Source organism: Hippichthys cyanospilos, chromosome 1 (genome assembly GCF_059441005.1).
Source record: "Hippichthys cyanospilos isolate Australia breed blue-spotted pipefish chromosome 1, RoL_Hcya_1.0, whole genome shotgun sequence".
Lineage (NCBI taxonomy): Eukaryota > Metazoa > Chordata > Actinopteri > Syngnathiformes > Syngnathidae > Hippichthys > Hippichthys cyanospilos.
This window is the reverse complement of record NC_142369.1, coordinates 2,231,690-2,257,568: the sequence shown is the minus strand read 5'-3', so window position 1 is coordinate 2,257,568 and position 25,879 is coordinate 2,231,690. Positions and strand designations below refer to the sequence as shown.

Genomic DNA, 25,879 nt, shown 5'->3' with positions numbered 1-25,879 from the left:
GCAGAAGCAAACGGGAGTCAGCAGATGATACCACAACGACCTTTTCGAGGATCCATCCCCATTTGGCTCTGCTGAACCCGTGAGCTAATTCGTCACGAGACAATCAAATGTCGTTGGTCAAACTGCCCCCAAAACAATCTTGGTATGCGATATACATACATAGATATAGAAAAAGCGCAAACCTTATACAATGATTAGTCTTTTTCTTTTTTTTTTGCATCAGCAAGCCAACAAAGTGCACATGGGTCATTATGTACAGCAGAAAGATCAGAAAGAGCATCTTTGTCCTTCAGAACCTCCATCAACACAACTACTATGCAAGCAAACCAGTTAAAGTAGGACAAAAAGAAACCATTTTTAAGACAAAACGTACTGCAGCTGTGATTTGGAACTCTTGGCAAAGAAAAAATAATTTGATAAATTTTCATGCATTTCACTCAGGCAATAATCACATTAAAGATGCACAAATATAACTTTAAAAAAAAATCGAGGACTTGTCGATACCAAGTATCGATACTTGATGTAGGCCATAAAACAGGGAATCTCAGTTCAAACACAAGGGGGAACTATGGAAAAAGAGTACATAGATCGAAGAAGAAACAGTCTGGTTTCCTGAGCAATGCCTCTTGCTAGTTGGGAAAAATGAAGCCATCAGCAGCCATCTTAGGTTGCCTAACTTGAAAACGTTTATTTCTTCGCAGCATAACATATTCTGATACTGCGTATTGCATAAAGTTGTAAAAATAAGTCTGGGAGAAATATAAGAACGTACAATTTTGTTTCTTCTGAGGGCTACTCAAATTAGACTTCTGCATCATATTGTTAGAACATTAAATCATAAAATGAAAGTCCATCATGACAAAATTCACTGTGAAACGTAACCCTAACCTGTCAGACATAAATCACAATAATCCGATATTACATTCTGAATGGTCGATGCAAACAGTAAAGCGCGTTCTTTGAGAGTCTCTCATAACGCCAGACGAGAATCCAACTGAAAAGCACACAGTTATAAATAACATTGTTTTTAATGTTGACAAAGGCAACAAAAGATGGCTGGCCTCTGCATGCTGGTTTTGGCCTATTTATATAGTCCATCCATAATACGATGGCTTCTTAGCAGAGTTGTGGGGCATGAACAACCTTCCCTAAGATATATATATATATATATATATATATATATATATATATATATATATATATATATATATATATATATATATATATATATATATATATATAGTATGTAGTAAAAGGAAGGTCGGAGTAATGTAATTACTAGTACTATTAGTAATTTTTGCATGAAGCATTTTTCATTTTTGATGAAAATTTCCCACCTATTTTTGTTTAAATCAGTGGCCAATTTTCCTCGTAATAAAAAAAAGCGCTCCATCTCAAGTATCTATCAACTGAAGTAAGTCCAGGTATCGGCCCGATACCGATACTTGGTATCGTACTCGCCCATCCCTAGTGCATCCCCTAAAATTGCTCATGATCGTTAGCTGACAATCGAACGATAATTTTGAGCGCGCGAACGACCTCGAGGTAATATTTACAATTTTGGTCCAAGGACTTCACTGTCATCGGCGTGAGAAATTCACTGAAAAACTTGACGAAGCTGGCAGTTTCTGAAGGACAACGTACAGTACTTCGTAGTAGTGGTAATAATAAGTCGAGCTCATCATAAGAAAAGGAGTCAAGTGATTTACGAGCCGGCGCTCCGATGATTGGCTAAAAGCGGCGCCTGGCTTTTTGACATTCTCGCACGTGGCAGCGGGAGCTTTACATCCATGGAAGGAGAGTTGGGGAGAAGGATGATGGCAGACATTCACAAAGACGTCAGGCCAAGGTAGCCCAGGAAAGAATGTTTGCTGGACGGGGAGGAGGAAGGCAGAGAGGACGGGGGCGCGCCGGGGTGCGGCTTTAGCGAGAGGAGCGTGGTGATGGGCACGAGAGGGGACAAATCCCTCCACCCTGCGAGCTCGCACGGCGAGGGCGGCGGCGGAAGATGAGGGGAGGATGAAGACGAGGAGGGCACGTTGGTGTGCAGCCGCCGAACGTGCTTGTCCCCGTGCGCGTAGGAGCGGTGCGTGTGCACGTTACCGGGGGCGCGCGCGGCGGCGGAGGCCGCGCTAGCCTGCGCGCCGTGCTTGACCTTGCAGTGCAGACGCAGGCTGTCCCGCCGCTTGGCGCTATACGGGCAAAGGTGGCAGGTGAAGGGCCGCTCCCCCGTGTGCACGCGCACGTGCTCCACCAGCTTGTTGGCCGTGCGCGTCAGGTGGCCGCAGCGCTCGCACCGGTACTGGTTGCCTTGGCGATGACCCTGGAAGTGAACCAGCAGCTCCGGTTGCCCGGGAAACGACCTCTGGCAGATGCGGCAGCGATGCTCCGAGGTGCTAGTCTCCGACGGGGTTGCCGTGGCAACCGTGGGTGCGCTGCCGGCGGCGAGGGTGAGGGGGCATCTGGCGGGGGTGGAGGTGAAGAGCGCCGGTTATTAAACGTGTATGCGAGTACGTTCGAACCAAACGTATTTTCGTACGTGCTTGTAAGCTAAATGCTAAAAACGTAGCATTCCTTTGCCTTATTGCTACGGGGAACAAATGCTATGTTTTTGCTATACTTATACTTCCTATATACCTACTACTACATTCTGTTGTATTTATAGGTATGTTCAAACCCAACGTACTTTCAAAAGCAGTTGTAATCTAAAATCTTAAAACAGCATTTTACCCCTTTTTTTACAGAGTATCCTCATCATCGGCCCGTGGGATTATGGGAACAAATGCTGTTTTTAGCATTTAGCCTACAAGTATGTTTGAACATTTTTATAAGTACATTGAAACGTAATGTATTTTTATACAGACTTCTAAGCTAAATGCTAAAAACTTAGCATTCTGTTGCCTTAAAGCTACGGGTATGCTCGTCAACACTCTATGGTATAATGGGAACAAATACTAGGTTTTTAGCAGTTAGCCTTCAAGTACGTTCGGTTGTAATTATAAGGATGTTCAAACCCAACTTATTTTCAAAAGTAGTTGTAAGGTAAGTGCTAAAAACATAGCATTTTTTTGCCTTCATGCTACAGTGTGTCCTCATCAGCAACCTGTAGTATTATGGGAATAAATGCTAAGATTTTATTATTCAACCTACAAGTACATTGGGTTGTATTATAAGCATGTTCAAACCCAATGTAGTTTTAAAAGTATTTGTAAGCTAAATGCTAAAAACAGCATTTTTTTTCCATTTATGCTACAAAGCATATTCCTGAACACCCAGTAGTATTACGGGAACAAATGCTGTGTTTTTAGCATGTAGTCTACAAGTGCGTTTGAATAGATATACAAGTATATTTGAAGCAAATATATATTTGTACATACTTTTAAGCTAAATGCTAAAAACAGAATTTTTTTTTTTAGCTTTAATGTTACGGGGTATGCTTGTCAACACTATGCGGTATTATGTGAACAGATTCTATGTTGTTAGCATTTCACCTGCAAGCGCAGTTGGACGTATTTACGAGTACTTTCATATTGAACGTATTTGTGCTGTATTGTAAGCTAAAACCTAATACAATTTTTTCCTTTAAGGCTAATGGGTATGGTTGTCAACACCTGGCATTATGTAAATTAAATGCTATAATTTTAACATTTACTCCTCAAATCTTTCGAGTAGTACTTACAAATATGTTCAAATTGAACATATTTTTGAATATGGCTGTAAGCTAAATACTAAATAAAAACGCTTACGGTTACAGGGTATGCTCATCAACACCCCATGGCATTATATGAACAAATGCCATGTTTTTAACATGTAGCCAAAATTAGCTGAGTACTGTACATTCAAATGCCTTTGCAAGTATTCAAATATGTAAATGTTTTTGAAAATATGCACATACCTATAACTACATTTGAACCTACTTGCAAATATGTTCAAATGCTACCCAAAAATCTTTACTCCACTATTGTACTTCCACATTTCCGTCACAAATGGGACACTTTTTTTTGCAAATAAGCAACAGTTGCTTCCCACCTCGTGGCCCCGCCCATCAAGTGCTTGTCGGCATGCGCCCTCATGGCCGCCTCCTGATTGGTGGAGTGGTCGCACACGCAGCACCGCAATGAGAAGGATCCGCGCTCGTGCTGCCGATGCTCCGTCATGTGAGCCCGGAAAAGAAGTCGCCTGTCGGTCTCGAAGCCGCACACGTGACACCTGTGTGAAGGGAGGCGGGTCACTCGTTACCACGGCGATGGCAAGCCAAGCTTCTGAGTGGATGACGACAGGTCAACTCACCTGTAGAAGAAGCTCACGCTTCCTCGCGGGCTGCTTGGATTGCCTGGAAAAAAACGAAATCAACACATTTCGCAATATGTACCGTAGATTGACAAGCAAAACAATTAAATGTTCTTTCACGTGATGGTCGGACATGCTCGGGTGTCTTATGGCCCCTAGGGGGCCCCTCAAGCAATTAACAGTGAACAGAGTCATAAGAAAAATAAAAAACAGTAACAGAGAAGTTATGTTAGGTATCTTGTATCAAGAAATAAAAAACAAGAGCAATACAAGAATACCCTGCGGAAAATGTTCTTTATAGCTTGTGAAAATCAACTCACACAGTAGTGTACACACAGTAGTTGTAAAATTATTTGATTTTTTTAGTCTTATACTGCCCCTGGTGGCCAAGATGCAAAAGGGGGCACAATGAATTTATGATGCAGAATCTGTTTAAGATTCTATTTAACTGTCATTGTTTTTTTCTTATTAAGTTTAATATTAGACTGTGATAGTTTTGTTATTTAAACAAGAAAAGTCTCAGAATGAATTCTGAAGGCACCACCATATTGGACTGACATTGTATTTAGTTTATTGTATTCAATATTATCAATATAATTTTATATCTTGATGAAATAAATACAGAGTGAACTGGTTTGTGTGTGACTGATCATAGTCTTCGATAATATTCAGTATCGAAAAAGGAGCTTGGATTGTGTCTCTTGGGGCGGATTTTTTTTTAAATGCTTTGAAATTTGAAGCCAGACATGGCGCACACATGGTCGGCTTACCGAAGGATCATGTAAGCATCCCTGCTAGCTCCGCAGGCCGTAATGTGTTTATCTTCTGGAACTAACCGATTAATAATCATAACAGTTGAAGGTCCCAAAATGAAATGACTTTATACCATATGCAGGCTCCAAGGGGCAGGACCAGGCTGGCTCCACCTTCAGAACCGGACTACATGGGACACAAAGACAATGCACGACTCAGGATGTTGCAGTGGAAGAAATAGCAATGAAAAAGTAGTCGTAGCAGAAGGAAAAACAGTAGCTGTAGAAGAGAGTTAGTAAAAGTACATATAGTAGTAGAAGTACAAAAGGAAGTAGTAATAGTAGAAGAAGAAGGAGTACTGGAAGAAGTGGTAGAAGTACACGGAGAAGAAGTAGAAGACATCAAAAACAACAACAACTACAAATAGTAGTAAAGGAAATGAGAAAAGTAGAAGTAGCAGAGGTGGAAGAAGAGGAGAGGAAGTACAAGTAGAAAAGAAAGAGGAATAAGAAGTAGTCGAGAAAGAAGAAAAAGATATGGAAGAGCAAGAAGTAGAAAAAAAGAAGAGAAGAAAAAGAGGAGGAAGAAGTAGAGCACAGGTGTCAAACTCAAGGCCCTGGGGCCAGATCTGGTCCGCGACATTATTTTACGAGATCCGCGAAATGTTCTGGCTAAAATACCAAACTTACAGGTTGTCTTCAACTTAAAAAAAATTGGGGTAAAAAATAAAAAAAGCATTTTTCGGGGGGGGGGAAATAAAAAAACTTTGTTTTTTTAAATTACCAATCTCTTTTGAACGCTTTTGGGCGCCCTCTGATTTCAAAACTCGGGTGTGTGACAAACACACTTAAGATCAGTCAAACCAGCCCTCTGACAGAAACTATAACTACAATCTGGCCCAAGATAAAAAAAAAATATATAATATTATAATATATTATAATAATAATAATTTGACACCCCTGATGTAGAGGAAGAAGTGAAAAAGAAGAATAAGAGAACAACGAGAACATGAAAAGGTGGAATAAGAAAAGAGGAGGAAGGAGGAGGAGGCAGAGGAGAAAAAAGAAAAAGTAATAGAGGGTAAAGAAATTGGGAGTGCAAGTAAGTTGAGGAAAAAGAGAAAAAGAAGAGAAAAAGAGGATGAGTAGGAAAAAAGAGAAGAAGAGGAGAAAATAAGAAGAAAGAAAAAGAAAAGAAGACGAGCCAGTACTATAGGAACTACTAAAAGAAAAAGTACAGGAAGAAGTACAAGTGTAAACGTAAGATAATAGAAGAACAACGACGACAAAAGGATGAATAGGAGTAGAAGAAGAGGAGGACGAAAAAGTAAGAGGATGAAGAAAAAGATGAAACAGCAAGTACTGGAAGAAGAAGAGGAAGAGAAGAAGTAGTGATAGAAGAAGAAATGTGTATAATTAAAGGAAAGAGAAGAAGAGGAAAAAAGAAGAGTAGAAGAAGAAGATAGAAGAGTAAATGGGTATAATTCAAATAAAGAGGAAAATAGAAAAAGAAGTGAAGAAGAAAAAAAAGCTGCACGCGCACCTGCTCCTGGCAGGCGGGCCGGTCCTCAGCGCCGGCCCACTGCTGGACTTGGCGACCCGCTCTGGAGAGCAAGAGCGGAAGATGAACACGACACTCGCGGTGAGAAAATTAGACGGCCTTGTGTTGTGCGCTACCTGAGAGCTGGTGCAGCAAGGTGGACGCCAGGTTGACAGACATGTCCTGCCACAGCGCCGCCCGCAGGCACTGTTCCGCCATCTTGGCTCCGGAACACAACTGTTCTCCGAAGAACTGCCGCTCCTCCGCGCCGACCCCTGAGAACGACCCGGGTCGCGTCTCCTCCTCCGTTTTTCCCCCGAGGAGAATCCGCTCCGTCAAAGCGGCCGCGGAGATCTCTTCCGCTTCCCGTTTGACGTTTGCGGCCGCGCCGTCGAGATGCGGCTCCGCCGTGTGTTCCGTTTTAACGGCCGCGGGACGATGACTTCCATCGCTTGAAGAAGAAGGGCCGTCTCTTATTGGACCGTCGCCCGAAATCCCCGGCGTGTCGATTTCCATGGGGTCCTCTTCTTCTTTGACCTTCACGCTGGGCCGGGTCAGGAGCTGACTCTCTGCCATTAAAAGCATTATTTGCTTTTATTATTTTTATTATTTATAAGCATTATTTTGCTGTTTTAATGCTTTTAATGAAAGCTCATTTATAATTATCAACACACATATACAGTACATACATACATTGCATTGATATAAATGTATATGGCTGTCATGGTTTCCATATTAAACTCACAATTTGTCACGATATATTGTATATATTTTACACATATATTTTATATTCTGTCTATATGTTCCCTGCACAAAAAAATATCTACGTAGTTATTTTAAGTTTGTCTACTCGTTGTAATTAATAGAAATGCTCAAATATGATCACCTAATAACCTACGGTTGTATCTTTTAGTTTATTGCTACAGTTTTTTAAAAAATTACTGTATTAGTATATTATCACCAGTTAGTATATATTAGTATAAGTTACTTGAAGTTAGAAGATTTAGATTTGTGTGAAATTGAGGCAGATTGATGTTGAAGTCAATTTAAGGTGGCACTGGCGTTTTATGTTGGATGTTGGTGGGAGGAACAGTACATTTTTCTTTTTTGATTAAGAGCAAATTAATTGGAACATGAGACCACTCGTGGACTTCTGCTCATATTGTTCATTGTTAACGGTCACCCGTCCCCAGTCTCAACAAATACGAACATAAACTATCTTCAGGAGTTGCGGAACAAAATACGTTTCAAGTCAAAAGGGCTTGGAGTCGCCCCAAGAGAAAAATCAAGCACACACTCAACTGTTGGACACAGTGTATATGTCACTGTCATTGCCATATGACTTCATAATAGAAGTGTTCCGAGGTGTTTATGTCCGTAGATAATTTGGTATGGTAAGGTTTATTTTGTAGCGTTGCATGGCCTTCTCGCCACGTTTGGTGGCGTCTTTTACTGTAACGCAGCGCCATCTACTGTGTATTCCAAATAATAAAAAGATTTCATGCTGTACACTATGGCAAAGTGAATGTGACCATAAGTAAGGCAGTTTTTTGTTGTTTTCATGATCAAAGTATCCTATTTTTTATTTTTAATTGCCAACCCAAAAAATGGCTGTTGTCTCCCCCCAAAATTTGTAAAAGCTGAAGACAACTTGCAAGTTTGGTATTTTGGCAAGAAACCTGAAGTCAAATCAGCATTTCACGGGCCACATAAATTGAAGTGGTGGGCCGGATGTGGCCCCCGGGCCTTGAGTTTGACACATTTGATGTGTGGCACTTTTGTTTGTTTTTTTTAAAACGACCATACGTACGTTTTTTGTTGTTGTTTTCACACACAGAGACACACACAAACCTGCCAGTTTCCTGAGCAAGTCTGAAGCCAAGGTGTCGGTGGCGGCGTCGCCCTCAGGCGTGTGAGTGAGAGGAGGCGGATCTGGGCTGGCCCCGGGGCCATCGGGGGACAGAGCCAGGCCCGGCTCCTCCTGCTGCCCCCCTTGTCCTTCGGCTCGACTCCCAGGGAGCACCTGGGCCTTCTGGGTGGCCTCTGAAGACGTGAAGATTTCATCAATGACAAATCTGACGGATGTAGGTTTTTGTTTTGTTTTTGTTACTACCTGACAGCCTAATGAGGAGGTCAGACGCCATCTTGGTGCTGACATCAGGGCTGAAGAGAGAGGTGGCAGCCGGAAAGGGGCTTGAACCGGCCGCGCGCGCGTCGGGCCCGAGATCGAGGCGCTCGCGCGGCCGCTGAGCTGCCCGCGCGTGTCGTCGGGCCGCGACCGGAGGAGGAGGCTGCAACACGCCGGGCCCACGCTTCATTTTCCAGCGACGAGGAACGGAGTCACACTCGGGAGAGAGGCGAGCGATACGTGAGGAGGGATGCTAAAATAAGACGTGAAGGTTCTTGGCCACTCGGAGGAGCGGAGAGCATGATGGAAATCTCCTCCTCCGACTGGTTCCGACCCGCCGGCCCAGGACCAAGGCCGAGCCGGGGCGCGGGAAGGCGTGACAAGACACAAAACATGATCAAAGTCAATCTCCTCATCGGGCAATTATGCAATGGATAAGGCCCCATAATAGTGTCATAATCGCATCGCCATGGTAACAGGCTGCAGAATTTCCTGCCCTGACCTTACTTGCGCGAGAATCAATTCTGATTATGAGTGGGTAAAAAACAAATTCTCAAAGTTGTAAGGATTAATCAAGTAATCGATTACCAAATTCATCCCTACTTATTTTTAGGTCTACGATGCAAGTATCGATCAACTCGCGATGGCAGCCGATACTAGTTTGCTCTTAAAGGAATTTTACGTTGGCAATGGTACAATTTAAAAGAAGAGGAAAATTGCACTCAATTTCATGAAATTCGAAGGAAAATGCTATATTTCTTTCAAATTGGATCACCGTTTAGGTATCGGTCTGAAAAAAGTGGTCTCAATACACTTAGCAAGTCGAGGGGTTCGCGAACCGATAGCAAGTGTCGCTATCTGGCCTTTTTTGAATGTATCGATACTCGCGGTGGCATCCGATATCAGGACCACATAGCGTTGTACAATTCATGGAAAATGAATCGCCACCACAATACTGGCACCACGATTAAGTAAGCTGATCCTATTAATTTTAAAAGTCGAGCACTTTTTTTTTTCCTTTAATTCCAAGTCAAATCAAGTACTTTGTCATTCCACCACCAGGGGGCAATGGTTCCCATGTGTTCTCACCCTAATATACCTGTGTAAAATGGCATTGAGTTTCTCACCTGATTCCTAATAGAAACAGTGCTAGCAGTCAATTGAGAGCCATTTTGAAAAATTTGATTGGAATATATTTGGTTTAAAATGACCGAAAATGACATTTTGGCTACTAATTGATGCAAATTTGCTTAAAAGTAAATGCTGGTTTGCACAAGTACCAGTAGTAGGGGTACTTAGGTGAACATTTGAGACCGGTATCTATCTGAGAAAAAAAAAATGGTATTGAACATCCATCCATTTTCGCAACCGTTTATCCTCATGTGTAATAATTTTTTTTTAAAAACGGATCAATCGTTTTGATACGTGAAATTGCCTGACCCCTCAGAATTTTAGCCTCTTGTCTGGACATATTTTCGGATTTCTTTAGTCCTGTTTGGAAGCAGACTGATGGTGTTAAATCAAAAGAACACCATTGGAAATCGATTGACAATTTTTTTTCTGCTGCTATGAACCAAATAAGCAACCAAATTATGAAAAAAATCAGCAACTTTAATTTGAAAAATGCGTTTAAATAAAGGAGTGGTGCTCCATCAAATGCGCATTTTACAGAGCAATCGATAAATCCCTCATCGAAATCAGAGAATCGGAATTATGTAAATTTTAATCAAAGCGAATGTTGAAGTTCCTAACCAAACCCAGCTCGATGTCTGATCAAAAGTCATCAATAACGATACAAGCTGCAAGGCGATAATGGTTTCACTGTCAAAGCATTAAAAAAAAAAAAAAACTTAGAATGACAATGCTATTCAATTGCAATGGCAATTGATAAAAAAAAAATGTCTTTAACTATATAAGCCATTAACATTGGAACACCAGTTCGATCCATCGTGAGACGAGTCGACCCACTTCGCTCGGCCTCTCGACTCGACATTTGCGCCTCACGAGAGCGTGACCCCGTTCCTCCGACGCTCGCTCCCTCCCTCCCCGCCTCGGTACCAGTCGGACGCAGCCGGAGTTCGGTAGCTCCTCGCCGGCTGGTCCCCTCCATCCTTCCACGCCGCAACATGGCTGACACGCCGAGTCACAAAGTCCGTCTCCGGCGTGGGAGGACGGTGCGCCGATTCGATAGCGCGGAATTTGTTCCGTTTCGGCTGGTACCGGGGAGGAGGGCAGGTGTCAAGAGCCCAGTCGCCCCCACCCTCCCGCTCCCTTCCATCACGCCCCTGCAACATGGCTGAACGGAACTCGACCTCACGAGACCTCTGAAGTCATCCGCTCGGGTCAATTCGCGTCGACGAGCCGCCCCGGGACGAGCAGACGACGCCTTCCCGCCGCCCACCCCCCACCCTTGCCCGCTCATCCTCCGAGACTTACCGGTACCGGGAGGGCAGGTGGCGGCGCCGCTTGAGATGGTGATGGTGCAGTCCGGGGCAGAACCTATATATAGATTTTTTTTTTTTTTTTCCCGTCGACCTCCGGGCTTTTTGCCGCCACTTTGCAACAGTGCCCGTTGGAGGTCGGGGGGGGAGCGAGGGGAGGAGGAAGACGGAAGCCGCGCGGAGACGTCTTGTTCCCGGCCGAGAGGATGATGACGGGTCGGTCACTGAGCAGGGCAGATGGAGGTTTCCGCCTCCTTTCTCGCCCTCTCTCTCTCTCTCTCTCTCTCTCGGTTTCCTTCTCTCGCTCGCTCACGAGCGCGTGCGCGCGACAGGGACGCAGTGGGTCCGTCCGCGCGCCAAGCTCACGCGGGCACACGCAAGGTGAACGCTTGTCCGCTTGGACACAACAGCACGGTCAATACTTTTTTTTTTTTTTTAACTCAGAACATAACCAAGATATTCTTTATTTTGGGTTTGTTTAATAAAAATCATATCTAAACTTTCGACTCGTTACTTCGTCGAAATGGGTAACATTTTTTTCCAACGCGAAAGAAAATTGTAGTGTTCCCTCATTTTTCACGGGTGATACGTTCCAAGCCAGTAGATTTTCGCAAATAGGGGTCTACGTGTTATTTTTTTCCCCCCCTTAAGAAATGTGTGCCTCTAATGCAGAAATAAGGAACTCTGGTATCCTGCCTATTTTCAATGTCTACCTCGCCATTCAAACTTGTTTGAAATAATCAGATCATCAGCAAATTCCATGCAAGCCTGATAACGATCCTGATCATTTCAATCTGTTGAATGTGAGGCATCGAAAACAGGCTTTCGAGGAACCGGAGTTCCCTATTCCTGCTCTAATGGTTCTCAAACTTTCTTCAGTAAGCTAGCAATTGTGAAATATTTTTTTCAGTCACACATACGCCATAAAATTATTTGATGGGCTCACAACAAGGGCGGAGCTAAGGGTGGCCGTGTAACTTTCTGGGTAGTAGCAATCCAAGGGAAAAAATGGGAAATGTCTTTTTTTTTTTTTTTTTGAGTTTGCGGTATTCTTGGACAGCTTGAAAGTCAGCCAAATTGAATGCAAACTTTTAAATATGTTTTGCTGTGAAAGGTATGATAAAGAAACATGGATGCAATATCTGGCCACGCCTCTGTACCAAGGAAAAGCATTTTCGGTTGAAGAAATCAAAAATTTGAAATTGAGTGCTGTGTGCCGATGTTGTCCAATTTATTAGAATTTTGTTTGTATAGCATCTGTCTTCAACGATCAGGAAATTAAAAAGAAGATAATAAACGATTAACTCCTTTACGAATGATGATGTGTGCACATGAAAATTATAAACATAAAATCCTTTGGGAACACAATAATGTTCTCAAAAATAATTTAATTTGAGAAAAGTTTTGTTTAATTGACGGGTGGCAAATGAGTTTGGGTTAAACCATTCTGGCATGGGGGAGGTTTTGGATTTTAGGAAAATGAAATAGAATACTACTGAATATAATATTCATATTATAATTTCCTTTTCTGTGCATGTTGCACAGATTATAAATTTTAAATATATTAAAATCTCACATTTGAGAAACACAGTTACGCCCCCCTCCTACACACACACACAGTTTCCACCCTTTTAAACACTTCACACTTCATAAATATAACTTTTAAAATACAAAATGTACCATAAATAACAAGTTGTTGATCACAGGCTGCATGCTTCGATAAAAAAAAAAGACAAAATATATTTTTAAACTGATATAGATTGTTATGTTGACAAATAGAAAACTGCCGATTTAATGAATCCGTAATAACCGAACCTCAAAAAAGCAAGGGAATCCTTATAGATAGTAGGGCACTACATTCACTACAAAGATCCGGTGTGCAGGCATGTTTCTTTTAAATAATTAAACCGTTACTGTGTATAACCGAGCGCAAATATGTGTTTGTACTTTTTTCTTGCTATTAAGAGTTGAATCGGTGCAACTTATATAATGTACCTTTTTCAACGTGTACGCTGCTGCCCCATGTGGCCACTGCGTGTAACTGCACGTTATGGAGAGGGCCTTTCTGTTCAAAACGGCGCCCTGGGAGGCCTTTGTGGCTTTTTCTTTGCACTTCAGGGCCCACGGCAAGTGGCAGCGCCCTGGGGCCGGCGGAACCGTGAATAAAGTGACCGCTTTATTACCCTGGGAGCACTGCGACAAAAGTGTCAAAAGTGAGAGGACTTTTTCCACCTATGCGGTCATGGAAGAAATGAAGCTTCGGCTTTAAATTTTGCTGCCAGTGATGACCAGAATACATTGTATAGTATAAAATGTACTAAAGCAAAGCACAGAGCATACACACAAAAAATACGAACTAGCACGACGTGAAAAAAATTCGTTCATTCTCGTCAATGGCATTCAAGCACGTCAAGTGCTGCAGTACTAAACATGGGCCTCTAGAGGGAGACATACAGCACTAAAAGGACATGCACCCATCGGAGTAAACAAAGTGCGTGAGCCCATCAAAAGCAAACAATGGCTCGCCTACTTTTGAAGTCTAATTGTTGACTTGGAGATTGACCTTCACATTGACCTCTACTTCTAACCATGAGCAATGAAGGTAAAGCATCAATGACGACAGAAAATGCTTCCAAGCGACGTCATTCACGTCTGCGGTCAAAAGTCGAGATGATTTGAAGCCCGTCGGCTGTCGTGGGCTAAACCCCGGCATGTAAGCACTGAAGCGGACTTGATGGACAGGATCATTTCCTGTGGTCCACCTTATGATCTCTCAAGGCACGTGAGTGCGGTTAGGAAGCTCCGCACTGACTTTGTGCCATCTTTGGGGGGGGGGGGGGGGGGGGGGGGGGGGGGGGGGGGGGGGGGAGGATGGAGGGCGACTGTTTAAATGCTCAAGAGATCCTGGAGGGAGGCGGCTGCAGCTGGTGTACATCCTGTTGGTGTGTTGGGGAAAGGGAGGGGGATCTTAATCCTGTAGAACTAGATCTTCTAGACGAGGGGTCAACAAACCCAAATATTGACAGAGCCATATTGAAGGAAAAAAAAAATCTGTCTAGAGTTGTCATCCGCCCCCCCCAAAAAGTCTTTTCATTACAAACATGCAGGCAATCCTTCCGCATTGGCAATGAAAGCAAATAATTAAAATATCAGTTCTTTATGTATATTCCCTAACATCTTTTTTCATATTTATAAATGATCAAAAAATCTCCAGGGAGCCACTAGGGCGCCGCTAAAGAGCCACAGTGGCTTTCAGCCTTTTTTCAACAATGTACCCCCTCTGAAATATTTTATCAGCAATGTACCCCACACTATCAACGAAATTTAGTTGCTCCATGTTCTAGTTTATTTGCTCTTAATTTGAAAACTACACTGCGCCTGTCCCAGCATTAAATCTAACTGTCATTAGATTCGTTGATACCCTGTCAAAAACTCACATATCTCCTGAAGAACCTTCGAGTTTAGAAACCACTGCTCTAGACCAGTGATTCTCAAATGGGGGTAGATGTACCCCCGAGTACTTGAATAGACTCAAGTGTGTAAATGTAATATTCAAACAGGATTTCTGCAAGTATGAGCAAAGCCAATGTCATGCTTTTTATGCTTATCACACAGTGCATCCTTTCAAACCGAGCGCAATCAATTGGAATGTGAAACAACTTATTAGTACATTGTGTGTTACAGACTCATTTACAAAACATTGTATGCCTTTTTTATTATTACTGTTGAGGGCAGACCATCCAGAAATAAAAGAGATACTACACAATCTGTCTTCTGGAGTTTCCAAACAAAATATGCATTGAGATACACAACTAACGTAGTTCCAAATTTAATAAATCAGAAATCAATAGCACTGTAGTTTTTTTTTTTTTTTTTGCTTTGGTCAGGATGTACTTGGCTGAATAAAATATTTTACAGGAGGTGCATCATTGAAAAAAAGTAGAGAACCACTGAAGGTAGTGCTTAGAAACACAAGCCGTAGATCTAGTGACTGGGGTTCTATGTCACCCCCCCCCCCCCCCCCCCCCCCCCCCACACACACACACCTCCTCACTTCAAAGCACCCCCGCCTGAAATCCCTCCAGAAGTAAAGCTCAACTTCACACACTTGCACTCACAGCTGCTGTTCACCACTGAGAAGAACACATCCTTCCGAGGTAGGTCCAAATGACATCATTTTTATCCCTTTCAATTCAAAGTTGTTTAAAATGAAAATAAAAAATATATATGCCAATGAATTTGTCTTCCGTTCCATTGAAGATGGAGTCCTCTCTACTTTATTTGTGGACAACGTTGATGTTGTCCTGCGTTTCCCCGCCCGTGGCTACGTTCTCTCGCGGCGCGGGCCCCGCTTCCTGCCTGACCATGAGTCCGGGCCACATCCGGGCCCACGTTCGGGACCCGCAGCAGAGCCATATCACCATTCGGACATCGGTGCTCGCTTATCTACCCGGACAGCTGGTTACAGGTAGAGCTCCTCATTCATTTTGTCATCATTGATGGAGACGATGAAACGCTCTGAGAACAACTCGGTCAAAAAGAATCCAAATTGGATCAAAGAGGGACTGACCCACATTTTTGGGTCATAAATGTAGTTTTAAAAAAAGGTAAAAAAGGAGAGACCCCCTTGTTGAGTCAACTACTCTTAAATTCTAAAAACAATTGGCTCCACAATAACCCGATTTGGGTAGAAAATGGACAGATCACGATGAACCTTTACTTTCAAAACAGCTGGGTTAAAAATAACCCCATTTGAGTCCAAAGGGGACAGAGCTGCTAGTTGGGTGAATTAAAGCAATTGACTAAAAATAACACAATTTGGGTAAAGAAAAACATAAAATGGACTAACCATAAATGAGCTATACTAAACAGTTGGGTCAAAAAATAACACAACAATAACTAAATTAGAGTCTAATGGGAATAGCCCCATAGGTGGGTCAAATTGTAAAAATCTGGGTATAAAAAAAAATAATAATAATAATTTGGGCAAAAAAATGATAATAACTGATTACAAAGAACTCACACTCTAAAATAGTTGGGTGAAATATAAGTCCATTTTAGGAAAAAAAGAAATATCCCCAACCTGGCTCAATTTGATCCATCATGAGGATATGCTTGAGATAATTGATGGATGGATAAAATAACTTAAAAAAATGTTTATTTTGTACAAAACTACAAAAGTTGTATTGTTTTGTACCCCTGAATATGATGGATGGCTTGATTTTAGACATGTTTTTAGAATGTTCAATGGTCCAAAGGCTTAAAGAAGATCCCCCCCCCCCCCCCCAGTGACAGTCCAAAGCTCTCGGGACTTCATGGGTTTCCTGCTGCAGGCCCGCAGCGGTGAAGATTCCAAAGCCACGGCCGAAGTCGCGGGCGGGACAGGGTCCCCCGCAGAAGGTCCGGGTCTGGTGGGCGGCTCCTGGACCCTGGCTCCTCCCGGGACCCACACGCTGCGCTGCCTGTCGGAGGGTGACACGCTCACCCACTCGGACAAACAGCTGAAACGGAACCTGTCGTTTGTGTGGAGGGCTCCCGATACCCCCGTGGGAGACGTTCGCTTCTAGTGAGTCCACGACCCACACTCGCGCTTTGCATGTTTTTGACAGACTCTCTGACATTTCACTGGAGGCTCTCTGTTCTTCTAGTATCACAGTGGTTCAGTCCTATTTTGTTTACTGGGCGGGGATCAAGTCTGCAGTGGTGCGTGACGGGAGTCAAAGTCTCTGGACCGGGAGGAACGCAACAGGAGCAGACACACATGGAACAGTTTTACAGCTCCAAAATGGAAATTTGACTCCGGTGCCAGGTACACCAACGAAGTATGAATCGTCGGAAGTGCTGTCATGACAAACAATCCTTTTCATTTCATCCTTTGTCCTTAAGTTCCAGTGAAAAGTCAACCCATCAGTCCTACTTCTCCAGGAAAACAAAGTTTGACTCCGAAAAAGATCTGGAGCAGCAATGCGAGTCTGGTGCGATTCGCGGGGCGCCAACGATACCGAGGGGCTGCCGAGAACAACTCGGTACTTCACATTTCAAGAGGTCTTTCGAGTGAGAGCGACCTAGACTTCAGATCTGAAGAATCAGGCGCTGATCCTTACTCATCGCACCTTCCTTCTTTTACCCCACTACCAGATGAAGAAACTTTGTCCACTTCTGCGTCCTATTCTTTGTTTCAATCCCTTTCCTCCCACCGAGATTGGAAGGCAACAGAAACAAGGACGTCGTCACCAAATCCGCAAACGGTTCCAGAACATCACTATTTTCCAACGTCCAATAAACCAACAGGATCACCCAATCTCCCAACAAGATCGATTGAGATCCAAAGAAGTTCATCCACATCCCAGAAGAGCCTCACGACAGAATCTATGTTGATGCTTCATACACAGTCAAATAATGAGATCGATGGATCTTCAACAGGCACAATTTTGCACACCACACCCTTTTTACAGACTCTTCAGAAGTCTGCAACGCACAAGTTTCTCCTCCAGGCCCTTACAAAGCCTGAAGACAATCCAACCGACTCCAGGTATGGATCTTGGCATCCTCCCACTCGCTCTGGTCAAACGGTGTCGCAAACATTTGTGTCACAATCTCTGTCTCAACAAGCGACCTCAAAAATTCTTCTCTTGTCTGACAAAGCAGTAGAGAGGACAAGTACTAGACCCCAATCATGGTCCAAAGTCCCTCTCCAAACTGTGCCACTCTACACTCAATCCTCAGTTCCGACAAGAACGTTAAATCCTCTGACTGAACATGCTAAAGCTTCTCCCTCACCAACCGTGAAAAGCAGAAGCATATTTGATTCCCCTAGTTCTTCTCAGCGTGTTTTCAGCAAATCTTCAAACCACAACATCACTCCCGAGGTCTCTGAGCACACGGCCAGGAATCCATCTTTCACATATTCATCTAGCCCAGAAAAAACCTCTCCAGTTTTTTCCGCTCTGCCAAAGCCCTCTCCTATGTCTACGCCTCCCAAATGGATCTCCATCATTCCGCCCATCACAACATCTTCAACATTTCTCTCAAGTAGCTTCAACTCCCCATCATTGGCCAAGTTCCATCCACAAAATCCATTAAGCACTTCTTCCACCCCAGGAAGCACCAGTTCCTCCTCATCTTCTACTACGACTTCATCCTCAAACAAACCATCCAATCCTCCAAGCTCTCATCCTTCTTCTTCCATGTCCACCTCAGTGGGATCCACGTCTTTGATTTTGGCTGCGCCATCTTCCTCCCAGGCAACCTCTCCACATCCAGGACCTTCTCCAGCTCCGCGTCGCTCCCTCAACGACCGTCCATCGCTACCTCCCGTAGCTTTGTCATCCCAAAGAGGGACCCGCGTTGCATCATCCGATCCTAGGCAAAAGTATCATCCATCAACCTCCGACCGCAAACTCCGATCCAACGTTGGGGACAAAGAAAAACCGAAGCCTCCAAAACCGGACACCAAGCTTCCTTTAAATCCCTCAAAAACTCCGGGAATGGAGGGCAAGTATCCGGAAATTGTGCCCAGGCACAGCTCCTGGGAGCTGGGAATGCTGCTGGGCTGCTCGGCCGGCCTGGGGATGGCGCTGGTGGTGGGCGTGCGCCACGTGTACAGGCAGGCCTGCGGGAAACGCACCGAGGTGACGCTCAACCACCGCGAGCGAGATTACGGCAGGGGCGAGCGAGGGATGATCCACGTTCAGGAATGCGGAGATTTAGTCCGAGTCCGGCGGATCCGAGAGAACAGCCTGGTGCTTCTAGCGGAGTACGACATACTGGCATCGCACGGGGACTGACGTGCGATCCGATATCGGAAAAAAAGCAGTGTGGATCTTTTTTTTTTATTATTATTTCCTCTTCTGAAAATAGACGGAATCTGCATTTCTGTAAACTCTTGATTGAAAAGACGAAGTGGCAAAAATGAAGAGCCGCTAAAAGTAGAAACTCTTTGGTTTTATGTGGACAAGATGCTTTGTCGATCTTCATAGCGTAAAACATGGAAACGATTATTTGAGTCTCGGTCTTTATGTCGCGTCATCGCTTGGATGAAAACTTCAAGGCTCCACGTTATATTAAATACAATATATTCTAGCAAAAACATGACTCTTGGAACAATATCAAAACTATTTGTAACAAAAGTTCACATTTCCTGTGATTGGAAGCTGGAATAGAGTAGAAAATGTAGGAAAACAATAAAAAATGGTCCCAACAACACTACCCGTCCTTTCTCAAATATATAAAAAAAAAAAAAATGTACCTTTGCTTCTTTGAAATATGGAAGAATACATTTTTGTTTTTTTGCGGAGGGCGGCAAGGCGGCGGTTGTCCTGGTGTCCGCCGCCTCGCTGAGGTCGCTGTTGATTGGCCACAATAAGGCACACGATGGCTCTGCCGTTCGCTCGCTTTGTCAGACGGGCTGCAGGCTTGACATCTTCATTAGCTGGAAACCACCACAAGTGAAGATGTCACCATAATGTGTGCGCGCAGTCGTGACAAACAAAGATGGATGAGAGAGAATGGAATTTCTAGAGAAACGAACATCGAACGATCTGAGCATGGTGACACGGTTCGAATTCAGTTAAGTCATGGTGAGGGAAGAATAATTCATTTGGAATATGTTGATTTTTGTTTTTCTGTTCTTTGCAAGAGATTGGGATTATTTGGTATGTTGAAGTACTTCCCAAGATGAAGGAGCCCAATGTTTGAGTTTGCCATTGAAATGAATGGTAAACAATTAAATAAGGATGGTAGGCCTCATTAGGCCTCATTTTTTTTTTATTTCGGGCAAACTGTGGTTTGGAATGAGAAAAATGAAAGCACGCCAAATCTGATGTGTAATGGGTAGAATCGGTTGACAAATGCGAAAGGTGTAGTGTGTCAAAAAAAGGCTTTAGTCTTCAACCAACGACATGAAAACATCAATTCTTCTTAACCAGGCAAAACAATGAAATGATATAATTTCCAGGCGGGCAAGTACCTGCGCTATAGGGCCAATAAAAGCTTTCTTTTAGGGTATTGATTATTTGTGAGGTCTGCCGATACCAGCCACTGCCATACATACACAATAGGGGAAAAAAAATCTGGCATTGAGAGACGATTAAGTCCTCCCAGGCAGTAGTTGGCGCTATATTGTGGCAGTTTGACACATCAGTGAAATGTGCATCAATCTTTGTTCACAATATTTTTTGTCCTTGTGTAAAACTGTATCCCTCAAATGTAGAAGTAAGTTGTTTTGGTCTTCTACTTTCGCTTTTTCACTGCTTCTCAATATTATTTGCAGATATTTATGAATGCTGTCTGAGTGAAAATCATTAAGTAGCATTGCGTATAAAAGATGGTACAGTAACAAAGCTGCCTTGCCTTGACTCAGTACTCGTTGAGTACTCAATGGGAGACTCGTACTGGTATCAAATATCTCTAACGTCACCTCTTGATGGAAACAACGTTTTGAAACCTGAGCTGAAAAATCAAAAAGAGCTAAAGCACGTATGAACAAAATGTAATCGAATCAATTCTTTCTCTGAGGACGACAACGGGGAAGAGGCCCGCTCACCTTCTGGCGGCTGTTCATCCAACTGCGGATGGTCGGCACCAGGAGGGATCCGAGGAGGATCTGGGCCGGGTGGTAGATAAGCAGGGGGACCGAGATGAGCGACAGGCGCTCGTAGCCCGCAAACACGATCTTCAGCATGGGGATACCTGCACACCCGCCGCACACCAGTCGGTAAGATACCCGTCACATTTTGCCCTGACCGTGAGCACGGGAAGGTACCTAGCGTCAGCGACTTGTGCGTGGAACAGAACACGATGGCCACCGTGTCGGCGGGACTGAATCCTGAGCCGGTCCTGCGCACAAAATGAGCAATCGGACGGACAATGAGGCGTCACGTGATGAGTACGTTGAAGGTGGCCAGAAAGTAAACGGAACTAACCTGCTGGAAAACCCAAACGTGAGCAGCATGAAAGTCAGCTGGATGGAGAAAACTGAAAGGAAATAGCGGGAAAAAAAGTATGAAAACGAAAACGACGACAAAAAAAAACAAACAGGAAACACAATCTACTCAGATGAACAAAATCTTAACTGAACTTTGTAATCACAGATAAAATACAAAGAAGCGCCCAGGATTGGACGATTCATTGAAATTTCATTGTGAGTGACGTTATAACCAAGACAAAAAAATAAATACAAATAAAAAAGTGATAGAATCCAAGTTTTTTATTTTGTGAAAGGACCTTGAATGCACCAATTTGTATGTATATCAAGCATGTAGCTCATGTGCGTTTGCAGTCTATAAGCGCAGTCTTTAAACAGTTGAATTGAACAATTTGTTGGGATTCACTGTCAAACTAAACACACAACAAAATGATTTACACACATTATAAATATCAAAATGAATAAAATATGAATGCTTCCTTGTTAAAACACCGCTAGCGCTAAAGCTAAAGTCAATATATTGTACGATTGCAATGCTAATAAAATTAGCATCAACTTCAGGATTGATAGCCCCTCAGAAGACAAATATTCAAACTCAAATGGTGTGGAAACACAACCCTAACCCGAAAATAAAACTATTCAAAGGCACAAATCATTTCCAAACTGTGAAAAATAAGAGCTCAATCTCAAACTTTCCTTCTGTTTTTATAGTTGAATGGCACCACACTGCCCCTAAGCGGCCAAACTGCATAGGAACACCCTGTATTTGTTTTCTTTTTTAAACTGCTGTGTTTTACATTTAGCATTTTCATTTTACTAGGTATGATTTTTTTACTAATTAATGTCCGCATTTTCCCTTCAAGCCCGCTGGTTGAAAATGTGTGTGTACTCACTGATGAGGATGACCACAAGAAGGCTGGTGGGATCCAGTTCCATGTTGGCGTTGCTGAAGGTATCGCAGAAAGTGCTGTAGATGATCATGAGGAGGACGGCGCTGCTGATGGCGCCGAACGGTGGCTTCCTGCGCTCCAGGTACTCCCTCAGGAAGCGGCGGCACACCTGCGGGGGCGGGGGGATGAAGACCCCGCTCGCTCGCCGAAAAATTCGACCAGCGTACCTGACCCGCGACCAGCGGCAGCACCACCGTCACGAAGAGCTGAGAGAAGATGGAGCCGAAGGCCACCGACGATGAGGAGCCCAGCTGGAGATAACATTTGAAAATGACGCATTTCAATCTTCGTCCATCCAACCTATAACAAGCTAATTAGAGTGACTAGTGTGTGTATATGTTCGGTATCTATCTCTAGCTAGCTAGCTACCCAGCTATAGTGTCTAGGTCGCTATCAAGCTAGCTGCAGTGTCAGCTCGTTAACCAGCTAGCTAATTTTTTTCATTACCGGCATGAGGCAAAAGTGTCGAGTTTGTAAATGCCTTAATTTAAACACATTGATCGTCGGTCTGCTTTGATCGAGGACAAGTTTTACAGTGTTTTACTTCGAAGCTACCCCCGCCCAAAATAAAATTTCTCAATGATGACAGACAAAATTAACTGTTACTAAAACCTTGGCTATTTAAATCCACCGTTCAAATCAGTAATCAGACTATGCTTATTTCAATGTATTGCATAATTGCCAACATCCCCAATATCAGTCACCGATACCTAAATAAAAAAAGCTTGTATTCTGTGCGTTTAAAATCAACAGTACATTGGTCGACCTTGCAGTTTTTACAGGTGCTCTACAAAAACATTTGAATCGGAAGTGGCGTCATCACACAAACGTCTGTTTGCCGTGTCAGGTGCGACTCACAAAGAACAGAAGCAGGGTCGGTGTCACCATGATACCCTGTATGACAAAAGTACTTGATTACACAACACTTCACACTCAAGATGCGCGCAAAGTCACTGGAACCTTACCAAGAAGCTCCCGAACGCAGAGTTGAAGATGGCAGCCGCCTGGCAACACACACACACACACACACACACTCAATCAGTCACCATGGCAACCACACATTGCTTCTCGCCTGGCCAAGCGCGTCTTACGCTTACCTCGTTACCGCCGACGGCTTTGGTGAGAATGACGGCTGAGGAGACCGGAGGCGGCATGCAGCTCACCGTCTGTAACCTAGGCAACGACACCACCAGGATGAAGAAGACCATGTTGCCTTCAGAGATACGATGAATTGAATTCAATTGAACACGTGGCAGCCGTAAAACTATCAAACATAGACCGCAAAACCCATGAATACGCATTTTTTTCCACATGAAATTATCCCAAATCATCCCACGGTATTACACACTGAGAAATGGGTAAAAAATACATTTCATAAACTTTTATGATGAGATATCTGACGACATTTCATGTTTTATGCTACAGATTAATGTGATATAAAGTACCTTGTAAAAAAAAATTCTCAACTAAAACCAAAACTAGTCAAGCCAGCAGTTGCAACAATTGTGAATCCTACCCATGATGGAGCAAGGAGCCAATGTGCTGGGGCCAACTTCACAATAAAATCTTTCCAACAACAGTAACACGCAGACAATAGCACTCTAGACACTTTTATTTTGACGCTACCAGTATCACGTCGCAGTCAAGATTCGAGAGTTTTATTATCATATTCATAGTACTACCACACAATGAACATCTTACTCTGTTCACTTCCCCGAGCACACTACGTTCCACAATCGAGCAAATAATAAAGTAGGCAGAAAATGCCGCAGCCGCTCAGGTGTTAGCGGCTACAGCTTTAGCAGCTAGCAACATTCAAGTCCGCCAGGCAAGAGCTATTGGATTGATTTTTCATTCCTTGTTGAAATGCGCAGCACTGTGAGGAAATAGAAGAATGGGCTTTACAGCTAAGAGATCTGAGTTCGATTCCAGCTCGCACCGGCCCTCTTGTGTGGAGTTTGCATGTTCTCCCAGTGCCCGCATTGGTTCTCTCTGGGTACTCTGGCTTCCTCCCACACTCCCAAAACATGCATGGAAGGTGCATTGGACACCAGAAGTGCCTAAGTAAGAAAGTTTCCATGCTCAAATGAAAATGATGAATCCTGAAACGTGGTGTGGAAATGTAGTCTTCAGTCAGGCAAAAACACGTGGGGCTGCCATAATCAATGAAAACGTTTTTAAGTGTGGCTTTAATTGTGTGGGTTTTTTTTTTTTTTGGGGGGGGGGGTGCAATGAATGGGGTTTCATAAGGGCCCCCCTTAGACGCTATCCATGAATGAGACTTTTGTGAGCAGTTTCAGGTAAAGTCAGTAGTGCTGAAATAAAAGAACACATTCACACAGGCTTACCCTCTGAGCAGCCATTGGTCAATGTTAGTCAGCGCCAGCACTCTGACCAGCAGCCAAACGCTCAACGGGAAGAAGACCAGCGTGAAGGACTGCACAAAGAGGTGAAGGCGCACATGAAGTAGAGCGCTGGTCAATTCCTGCACATGCAAACACAACAATGTGAAAATCCTGCTCATCTTTTGGCATTCTCATCAAGGGGGCGTCACCTCTGTCTTCAGCGAGAGGCCGCTGTTGAAGAAGATCAGCGACACTGCCAGATACGAGATGGTTATCTCTGGCTTCAGTGGTCCTGAGGCAGACATCGACACATTTTGAGGGAAGAGTGGTCACTGCGGTAACCGTGAAAATATACGGCCGCATATCATGCTGTCTCAGTAAAATTCTACAAGGAGCAAAACAAGTAGCGCTCAGCTGCAGGTTATCTTACCTTCACGAGACAAGAAGTAATGGACCGCGGTCCCCGGACGCACAACGCGTTAGGTCTTATCTTCCCGGATGATAAACGTGTTTGCATTGAGCAAATAAGCGATAAGTCATCATATCTTCACCGGGGGACACTTTCCCTTGCTGTGATCCACGTTGTGTAGGGTGGGAGAGGCGTGTGTTGACATTAGTGCAGAATGCAACGTGTCACCAAACCTCGATGCAAAACCTTCAGATTGCACGTTTACCCTGACTTTGAAGGGATACGCCTAACACATATCATCCCTTGTGATATGTCAGATGAAGTAGTAAAACTTCAACAAGCATTCGGCGCAAACCATGCAAGTATTTAAGGCATTTTGTAATATACGAGTTCGTATTAAAAAGAGGAACAAGTCTAGATGGTAGGCACGTCTGAAACACAAAGATTTCACATAACATGATCGTCTATTATTTGATGACGCGACATAAGCAGATCCTGGTCTTACCTCCTTTGACACCGATGCTGGGATGAACTTTAGCCGACAAAATTACCAGAACAATTCCAATGATGAACCATTCCTTCCGTATCGTGGCCACCAGGCCCATTATTCAGCACCAGCCTCCTTCCGGAACAACCGGCGGGGCACTGAAAGTCCGAACGGCCCGTGACAACTCTCTTTTCGCCGGCTCATTCGCACCAAGTCCACTTGAAAAGAGTTCCTTGTTGTGATGTCAGGAGTTCCTCAAACGCAGTTGGTTACTTCTTCCTCCTCATTATTTGCTGTTGGCAAACAACTTTATGGGTGCAATACCGCCATCTTTTGGTTAAAACGATCCACTACTGTTCGTTTTCCCGTTGACTTTCTTGCCCCCCCCCCTCTTCATTTTAAGCAACTACAGAAATCGGTACACTCAAACTGGACACTGTTTGCGATTATTAAGCTGCGTAGTTGCTCTCATTTCGCTTTATTTTTTGCCACTGATTATTACAGAACTTCCTGTCTCGTGTTTCACGAAGTTACTTCCGAAGTCATCATCTTCGCTTGTTTATTGCCTGTTAAAAGACCCCGTCCAAAAGGGGAAATTGAAATAATGTACGA

The 25,879-nt window shown here is 43.7% G+C and overlaps 3 protein-coding genes across 6 annotated transcripts; 1 reads left to right on the top strand and 2 right to left on the bottom strand.

The window, feature by feature from the left end:
- Positions 1 to 1,230: 1,230 nt before the first annotated feature.
- On the bottom strand, positions 1,231 to 11,578 carry LOC148428547 (uncharacterized). Of its 2 annotated transcripts, XM_088412113.1 has the most exons (10): positions 11,147 to 11,578; positions 8,696 to 9,033; positions 8,434 to 8,625; positions 6,720 to 7,151; positions 6,586 to 6,646; positions 5,177 to 5,229; positions 4,291 to 4,333; positions 4,030 to 4,209; positions 2,298 to 2,462; positions 1,231 to 2,192 (listed from the first exon to the last, which is right to left on the bottom strand). In XM_088412113.1, exons 2-10 carry the CDS (start codon positions 8,898 to 8,900, stop codon positions 1,829 to 1,831), a joined length of 1,695 nt encoding a protein of 564 aa, XP_088268239.1. In that variant the 5' UTR covers positions 8,901 to 9,033; positions 11,147 to 11,578; the 3' UTR covers positions 1,231 to 1,828. The 2 variants fall into 2 exon arrangements, with proteins under 2 accessions (XP_088268239.1, XP_088268143.1); XM_088412017.1 differs by having other exon boundaries at positions 1,231 to 2,462.
- Positions 11,579 to 15,405: 3,827 nt separating this feature from the next.
- reeld1 (reeler domain containing 1) lies at positions 15,406 to 19,181 on the top strand. Its single transcript, XM_088430115.1, has 4 exons — positions 15,406 to 15,619; positions 16,441 to 16,717; positions 16,800 to 16,960; positions 17,077 to 19,181. Exons 1-4 carry the CDS (start codon positions 15,412 to 15,414, stop codon positions 18,936 to 18,938), a joined length of 2,508 nt encoding a protein of 835 aa, XP_088286241.1. The 5' UTR covers positions 15,406 to 15,411; the 3' UTR covers positions 18,939 to 19,181.
- slc10a7 (solute carrier family 10 member 7) lies at positions 19,081 to 25,852 on the bottom strand. Of its 3 annotated transcripts, none has more exons than XM_088428670.1 (13): positions 25,286 to 25,852; positions 24,581 to 24,663; positions 24,375 to 24,511; positions 23,124 to 23,199; positions 22,992 to 23,030; positions 22,885 to 22,920; positions 22,194 to 22,277; positions 21,970 to 22,135; positions 21,075 to 21,126; positions 20,915 to 20,988; positions 20,696 to 20,841; positions 20,503 to 20,596; positions 19,081 to 19,582 (listed from the first exon to the last, which is right to left on the bottom strand). In XM_088428670.1, the coding sequence occupies exons 1-13, from the start codon at positions 25,383 to 25,385 to the stop codon at positions 19,371 to 19,373; spliced, it is 1,299 nt and encodes a 432-aa protein (XP_088284796.1). In that variant the 5' UTR covers positions 25,386 to 25,852; the 3' UTR covers positions 19,081 to 19,370. The 3 variants fall into 3 exon arrangements, with proteins under 3 accessions (XP_088284796.1, XP_088284881.1, XP_088284958.1); XM_088428755.1 differs by having other exon boundaries at positions 24,375 to 24,463; XM_088428832.1 differs by lacking the exon at positions 20,503 to 20,596 and having other exon boundaries at positions 19,401 to 19,582.
- Positions 25,853 to 25,879: the final 27 nt, after the last annotated feature.